This window comes from Musca autumnalis, unplaced genomic scaffold, assembly GCF_047663935.1.
Source record: "Musca autumnalis isolate F117 unplaced genomic scaffold, ASM4766393v1 scaffold_4, whole genome shotgun sequence".
In the NCBI taxonomy this organism is placed as follows: domain Eukaryota; kingdom Metazoa; phylum Arthropoda; class Insecta; order Diptera; family Muscidae; genus Musca; species Musca autumnalis.
This window is the reverse complement of record NW_027411977.1, coordinates 112019373-112028353: the sequence shown is the minus strand read 5'-3', so window position 1 is coordinate 112028353 and position 8981 is coordinate 112019373. Positions and strand designations below refer to the sequence as shown.

At 35.7% G+C, this 8981-nt stretch overlaps 1 protein-coding gene across 1 annotated transcript; it reads left to right on the top strand.

The window, feature by feature from the left end:
• The first annotated feature begins 759 nt into the window (after positions 1-759).
• On the top strand, positions 760-1947 carry LOC141404111 (enkurin). Its single transcript, XM_073987412.1, has 2 exons — positions 760-1663; positions 1727-1947. Exons 1-2 carry the CDS (start codon positions 887-889, stop codon positions 1898-1900), a joined length of 951 nt encoding a protein of 316 aa, XP_073843513.1. The 5' UTR covers positions 760-886; the 3' UTR covers positions 1901-1947.
• The last annotated feature ends 7034 nt before the right edge of the window (positions 1948-8981 follow it).

Here is an 8981-nt window from a genome sequence, read left to right as displayed (position 1 = left end):
CTAAACCCACTCATCTCTTTATTACGCAGCCAGTCCATTTTGCCGAATTTTTGAATCTTGACACAGAGGATCCATATCCAGATAACTTAAAACGACGCTGAATATTTGCGTTTTTACAACAACAACTTCATTGGCTGCTCTGAAAGTGTTCATGGATATTCAACTCCGAATCTCTCTTCAGTTCCAAATATATACGACTGTTTTAAGGCTTAGATTTTCAAAATACAAATGTCTCAAAGGCAATCTACAGTCAAAGTAATTCAGGGGATAAACCTAATTGGTTAGCAAAACGTAATTATTCCAAGCAAAACTTCTGGACTAGAGGTGAATCTCCTCTAGACGGTTTGGAAATGTATTCACCTAAGACGGATCTAATAACGAGGATGACAGAGACGTTTCAGACATAATAACACAATGGGGAATGAACTCTGACTCTGCCTCTCAGTAAATTGATCCACAAATTGGATTGGAGTAAAAAAGGCGCCGAATATTTGATTGATACGAAATACATATGTATATACCAGACCATTGTACAATTATTGTACCATGATATCAGACATTCCCCTCCCATTACCTATAAGAACTTTGCTAAAGATCCAAGGGCCTTTGGAACCTAACCAAACGACTCTAAATTACTATTGGTGCAAAACATATTAGCTTTCTTGTTATCATGGTTACGCAGAATGGCGAGTTGTTTATGTTCATTATACAAGGATACAAGTTCCCCCACATGGTAACGTTTTTCTCTGCTAATTGGTTCACAACCAGTCAGGATTTTAGTGAAAACACATAGTAGTAAAAACATAAACAAAAAACAACAAATTAATAAATTAAAAGAAATAAAAATATATTTTGAAAACTTTTCTAATATTTCTTGTGTGTAAAAATGTCCTTGGTCTATATAACTTATCACGATGAGAATATATTCGATGTGGACAATGAGCAGGATCTTTACGCCACACAACAACGTCAACGTTTGAAATACAAATCGAAATTTAAGGATATGGTTAAAGAAGAAACGAATGCACGTCACGTCATCGAACTGCCAGATCGCCGTAAGCTACTAACTAGTTCGGCTAAAAACAGCCATCAGACAATGGGTTATGCCATAACACCCATAGAATTGCCCAACAATTTCCTAAAGAAGAACAATGGTGTTAAATGGCAGCGCTTAAGAGAACATCAATGTCCCCCCAAAAGAGAAATACCCCCAGTGCCTCATTTCGAACACGCTACACGGCCATTGCATTCACAATCCGCCGCTGCAGTGATTAAAAATTCCTCGAAAAAAGAACCCAAAGAAGAATTGTTGTGTCCACGTACACGGTACTTTCATGACCACAAACACCGGGCGAATTTTGTTGCACTGAATGTTGAATTGATTAAAAAGGCTGAACCTAAACGGCCACCACCACGCTACATAGACACACCCAAAGGAGATCGTCACAATCTTTTGAATAGCGGTTTGATGCCTCAATATATATGTTCGAAAAATTTCGGCAAGGTTCCTTGCTACATTGATCATCACAAGAAAATGCTAAAGCATTTAAATGAGAGATGTGCCCAAACTAAAATTCAGGCTGAGGATGCATGTCTAAGATATATGGATCGCATGCCAAGTGTTAAGAAACTATCCACAGAGGAACGTAATGAAATATTAAAGGTAATTATCTCTTAAAAATATTGTAAAATTCGTTTAATAACAAATTTCTTGTGTATCGCACAGGGTCTGCGAACAAATTTTGCAAATTTATTTAAAACATATCAAAGTCTATCCGTCTGCACTGACACCGTGGCCAAGCAATTGAGAAAAGGAAAAATGGAGAACGAGTTACGCCAGTTGGAACAGGATATATATCTAATGGAACATAATCCGGAAATATATATTTCAGCTTATTGAGATTTGATGGGAATTGTATACAAAATTTAAATAAATTAATAAATAAATTCAAATAGTGTTTTTTTTTTCATAGAACCCGTATGTAAGATTAGGATATTATAGCACTGTATTTATAGCATTTAGGCTAAAGAGGGTATACTCTTTAATACGATAAGGCTGTCTCATCGAAATAATGGTTTTAGACCCCAAGTATGTTTCGACGAAATCCGTTTCAGACAATTTGGAGTTGATTTAGCCATGTCCATCCGTCTGTCTGGTGATCACAATAAATCTCGGGGCCCACCATTTACTTTCAAAAAGGCATATTTGGTCTAGTTGGCCAAATATGTAGTCCAACCTACGAATTGGGACTATATCAAAACGTAGACCTATCCCCATTATTATAAGTCTTCTTTTGTTACATTTTGGATTTTCCGAACAGATTTATAGCGTTCCAGTTAACTTATAGTTAAGAGTGATCATTCAATTTCAAGGAAAACCTTCTTGGCATCAACCATGGTGCAAGAAATTAAAAATTAAATTCGCCTTGGCATCAACTTTTAATATAAAAATTATATTTTGAATGCCTCCAATTCGGTTTATTTTGCGTTTTCAAATCCATCCAATAGTAAAAGAAAACGTGTAATACACACAGAGAAGAGATATTGTTGGAACAATCATATTCTAAGAGCAAAATAGTGTATTTTAAAAATCTGAAAATATATATTGTTGTTTCAACCATATATTTTTTATTAGGAAACATGATGACACAAAATATATTGTTGCGCCAACAATACATATTTTAAGAATTTTAAAATACACTATTTTGCTCTTAGAATATGATTGTTCCAACCATATTTTTTTCTCTGCGTGTAATGTCCTCTATATTGACAATTTTCTGAGGGAAAGTTTAGAAGCCCCAATCAAGACTAAATTTCAAATTTCAACCATTTCGGTAAGTTAATGTGGCTAAAACCTTCAATATTCCGAAAAATCTGGATGTACCTTTCTATGGTAAACGTGGACCTATAGTGACAAATTTCTGGTGGAAAATTAGGAAGACTAAATGCGAAATTTCAGCCATTTCCTAAGATAATGTGGCTTAAACCTTCAAAATACCGAAAATCGGGTGGTACCGTTCTAGGGGCTATATCAAAACGTGAATGAATCGATACTGACAAATTTCTGGTGGAAAGTTTTATACTACCATCGAAGACTAAATACCAAATTTTAGCAATTTCGTTTTGATATTGAGCTAACAACATTCAAAATACCGAAAATCGGGAGGTTCCCTTCAATGGGGTCATATGAAAATGTGAACCTATACTAATAATTCTCTTCTGGAATGTTTTATATCCCCATTAAAAACTATATACTAAATTTAATACATTTCTGTTTGATAATGACGCTGAAACCTTTAAAATAACGAATATCGGGAGGGACCGTCCTATGGGGGCTATATGAAGATATAGACCGATAACGACAAATTTTCGAAGATTAAATGCCAAATTTTCGGTGCCATTTCGGTGTGATCATGAGGCTAAAATCTTCAAAATACCGAAAATCGGGTGGTACTGTTCTATGGGGGCTATATCAAAACGTGAATGAATCGATACTGACAAATTTCTGGTGGAAAGTTTTATACTACAATCGAAGACTAAATACCAAATTTCAGCCATTACGCTGAGATATTGAGGCCACAGCCTTCAAAATTCCGAAAATTGGGATCTTCCGTTCTATGGGGGCTATATGAAGGCGCGGACCTATTCGGACAAATTTCATATGGAAAATTGTATACCCCAAATGAAGACTTAATACCAAATTATAGCCATATCGGAGGGCTATATGAAGACAAAGACTGATACCGACAAATTTCTGGCGGAAAGCTTTATATCCCCAACGAAGATTAAATGTCAAATTTTCGGTGCCATTTTGGTGTGATAATGAGGCTAAAACCTTCAAAATACTGAAAATCGGGTGATACTGTTCTATGGGAAAACGTGCACCGATATAGCTTATTTGCAATACCAAACATCCTAGGAGTAATAAATACTTCCGTACCAAATTATAGAGCTATATCTTAAACTAGCAAAGTGCCCGCTACCTCGTATGCGGAAAGGATATAAAAAAACAAATAAACAATATATAATATGGAAATGGCGAACACTGAAAATTTTATTGCACTAATACCAATTTTAATCAATATTTTTTGTTATTTTAGTACTGTTCGTACGCCTTTAGTTCGATTTTCAAAAAGACCAGCACACCAATACTCACCCTAAATCCAAAGAATACAGATTCCAGTAATGTCCCTACACCCAACAACAAATTGAGTGCCATTAAGTACTCTTCGTACCCATAAGTACGATTTTCCAAAAATATCTCAATCCTTCACTTCAACAGTAATCTCAATTACGAATTCAGGATCACGGCTCTATAGTTCACCCAAACCCCATCGAACCCAATTTTGTACCATTTAGTACTTTGGTACATCTTCCAAATTGTACTAAATTTAGTACCATTTATTACTTTCCGTACACATTAGTACGAATTTCCAAAAATATCTCAATCCTTCACTTCAACAGTAATCTCAATTACGAATTCAGGATCACGGCTCTATAGTTCACCCAAACCCCATCGAACCCAATTTTGTACCATTTAGTACTTTGGTACATCTTGTTTACTCTTCATCAGTGACCCTCAGTCCAAATTTGAGGAATCAAGCTCTATCCGTTCACCCGAATCCAAATTGAACTAATTTTACTACCATTTAGTACTGTTCGTACACATAAGTACGAATTTCAAAAACTACCCCAATCCTACACTCCACCAGTATCTATCTGTTCATCAAATCCCCATTGTACCAAATTTAGTACCATTTAGTACTTTTCATACACATAAGTACGAATTTCCAAAACTTCCCCAATACTACCCTCAGCTCTATTCGTTCACCCAAATCCCTATTGTTCCAAATTAAGTACTACTCAGTACTTTTTGTACAAAACCATCTCCTTGTATCAACCCAACTTCTCAACCTTGATTCTCATTTCAAATTTCAAGCTTCTAGCTCTATCCGTTCAGACAATATGGGCGTTGATTACACTGCTCAACAAAATTGAAAAAGTTGAATGTTTCAGACGAAGTTGCAGTTGTTTCTAGATGAAATTGGCGAGTTATTTTCAAATCCGGCCAAAGTAACTCCATATGTCTATCCTACACTCTAACAGTGATCTTAATTCCAACTTTCAAGATTCTAAGGCTATCCGTTGACCCAAATCCAAATTGTACCAAATTTAGTAATTTTTATATCCATTTGGTACTTTTCGTCAACATAAGTACGAATTTTCGAAAATACCTTAATCATACACTCCAACAGTAACCTCAATTCCAAATTTCAGAATTCCACTTCTATCCGATCTCTTAAATCCAAATTGTACCAGATTTGGTAACATTTAGTGCTTTTCGTATCCATAAGTACGAATTTCCAAAACTATCTCAATTCTACACTCTAACAGTAATCTTAATTCCAAATGTTGTACCAAATTTCGTACTATTTACTACTTTTCGTACCCATAAGTATTCATTTCTAAAACTACTTTAATACCACACTCCAAAAGTATTCTTAATTCCAAATCCCATGGTTTCCAGCTCTATTCGTTTACGCAAATCCAAATTGTACCAAATATGGTACCATTTAGTACTTTTTGTACCCATAAGTACGAATTTCCATAACTACTTCAGTGCTACACTCCAACAGTAATAGTAATTCCAAATCTCAGGATTCCTGCTCTGTTCGTTCACTCAAATCCAAATTGTACCAAATTTAGTACCATTTAGCACTTTTCGTACCCATATGTACAAATTTCCAAAACTGCCTCCATATCTCGGACCGACACCCCAAAAGTAATCTTATGTCCAAATTTCAGGATTCTAACTCTACCGGTTAGCCCAAATCCTAATTGTACCAAATTTAGTACTATTCGCACACATAAATCCTCCTCCTTGTATTAACTCCTCAACCTTGATTTTCATTCCAAATGTCAAGCTCTATCAGTTGAAATAATACCAAATGTTACCAAATTTAGTACCATTTAGTACTTTTGTATATATAAGTACGAATTTTTAAAACTGCATCCACATCTCAATTCTACACTTCAACAGTAATCTTAAATCCAAATTTCAGATTTCCAGCACTATCCGTTGACCCAAATCCGTATTGTACCAAATTTAGTACATTTTAGCACTTTTCGTACACATAAGTACAACTTTTCAAAACTACCTCCATGTCTCAATCTTATACTCCAACAGTAGCCTTAAATCGAAATTTCGGGATTCCAATTCTATCCGTTTGCACTAATCCAAGCTGTGCAAAATTAAGTACCATTTAGTACATTTCGTACACATAGGTACGAATTTCTAAAACTACATCCATATCTCAATTCTACATTCCAACAGGAATCTTATTTCCAAATTGTAGATTTCCAGCTCTATCTGTTCACCCAAATCCACATTGTACCAAATTTAGTACTACTTAGTACTTTTCGTACACATATGTACGAATTTTCAAAAATGCCTTTATATCTCAACCTTACACTCCAACAGTAATCTTAAAATCAAATTTCAGGTTTATAGCTCTATCCGTTCTTCCGAATCAATTTGTACCAAATTTGGTACTATTTAGTACTTTTCGTACACATATGTAAGTACGAATTGCCAAAACCATATTCTTATATCAGCATCACTTCCCGTCCTTTATTCCAATACCAAATTTCAAGATTTTAGCTATATCCGTTGGAAATATACAACTGGTACTAAATTTAGTAACTTGTAGTAGTTTTCGTACATTTATAGGTCGAATTTCCAAAAACACTTTGGTACATCTTTCTAACCAGTGAATTTCATTCCAAATTTCAGAATTCTAGCTCTTCCCGTTTGCCTAACGCAATGGGTACCATATTTAGTACTTTTTAGTACTTTTCGTACCCTTCTAGTTCGGACCAAGAGTGATCCACACACAAAATATCAAGATTCTAGTTTCAGCCGTTTCGTCTGGGCGTTGATGAATCAATCAGTCAGTCAGTAAGTCAATCACTTTACTCTTTTATTAATATAGATATTGCCAGCTGTATCTTGAGTTCAACAGACAGACGGACGGACATGGTTATATCGGAATGAAATATAAAAAATTAAAACAAAACAAGTAAGAAAGTATCAGTCAGCCGTGCTGACGGAGACATACCCTCAGCCAGTGACAAAAAACAACAGCAACGAAACCATACCAAACACAATAATTCTGCCGTACATAAAAATATTGATTTTTTCTCACGAGTTTGCTTTAAAATATGTATGTACCGTAATGTGGGCTATACCAAATCATTGACATATAGCAAACATTTTTAGTAACCAAACTTCTTCATAAAGGAATCGAAATATTAAATTACGTTAAACTAAGTTTGAAAGAAATTTTTGAAAAAGTTTTAGATTTATCTTGCACAATAACCATTTTAGTATGTGCCGGGATGGTTTTGGAGCATGGACCATTATCTCATGAAGTATTGACTTACTTCCGAAAAAAGGTTGTACAGTTGTAAATGAGGCCGGTAGAACAACCTTTTGAAAATAGAATCAAGACGATGCGAGGGGAACTCTTAAACTTCACTTTATCCGAATTTAGTGTGGGAGGTACCCAAGGAGTGGTCCGATTAGTCTATATTCCAACCTGATAGATGACTAGATGAAATAATATTATGTGCAAAGTCTGCATCAATCAGAAACTATCTGCGAGAATTATCTTGCGGATTTGCCATTTGGTTGGTGCCGTCAGGGTTCTTGGAGCTTTTAGGCCAATATCTCAGGAAGTATGGACTGGCGTAAGAAAAAAATTGCACCTTCGTAAAGGGAGCCGGAAAACGTACTGAAAACTGCCAAGACTATACGAGAGGAGCTCTTAAAATTCACTTTTTTCGAATTCCACATTCCAACCTGATACATGACTGGATGAAACAATATGATGTGCAAAGTCTGCACCAATCAGAAACTACCTGCGAGAATTACTATTGGCGTCAGGCTTTCTTGGAACATTTAGGCCAAAAAAATTGTACCGTCGTAAAGGGAGCCGCAAGGACAACTTACTGAAGCAAATTTCAAAACGATCCGATAGGAGGTCTTAAACTTCACTTTATCCGAATTTTGCGTGAGTGTTACCCGAAGAAGTGGACCAATATAGTCCATATTCGAACCCTATATATATATCTGGAAGGAGTTAAGGCCTGCGTACATAAGCTGCTTTGCCTGATTGCCTTGCTTTGCTGCTTCAATAAAAAATAAAAGAACAAAGAAGGCCGACCCAATTTCCAACTGATGGCAACCCAGTTCAAAATTTCGTCTTTATTCTATTATTTTTATTACGTCAGAAATGAAGCAGGAAAGCAAGGTAATCAGGCAGAGCGGCTTATGTACGCAGGCCTTAAAGGCCTGGCGACATAAGCTGCATCGCCTGGTTGCCTTGTTTTCCTGCTTCATTTCTGACATAATAAAAATAAAAGAATAAAGGCCTGCGTACATAAGCTGTTCTGCCTGATTGCCTTGCTTACCTGCTTCATTTCTGACGTAATAAAAATAATAGAATAAAGACGAAATTTCGAACTGGGTTGCCATCAGTTGGAAATTGGGTCGGCCTTCTTTGTTCTTTTATTTTTTTATTGAAGCAGCAAAGCAAGGCAATCAGGCAAAGCAGCTTATGTACGCAGGCCTTTAAGAAGGCCGAGCAAATTTTGAACTGGGTTGCCCTTTTCTTTTTTATTCCAAAGACGTATAGCAATAAAGACCCGAACAAATGCATTTTCCAAAAACATATGATAATAGTTCCACATTTTGGTTGCAGATGGCTACACAACTCACTGGAATTGATAACAGCAATGCCAATCGTTTTTGATTCCCATTTCTCGCGGCAGAAAACATTAACGTCGTGTTTTGTGGCTGAAATTTGTTTCTTTTCTTTTTTTATTGTTTATTCAATGAAAAAATCAAAAGCGAATGCCGTCAAACTTGAGTTTTAATGTTTTTCTTGTCAATAGTCCAATGAGTAACAGTTTTCGTTTAA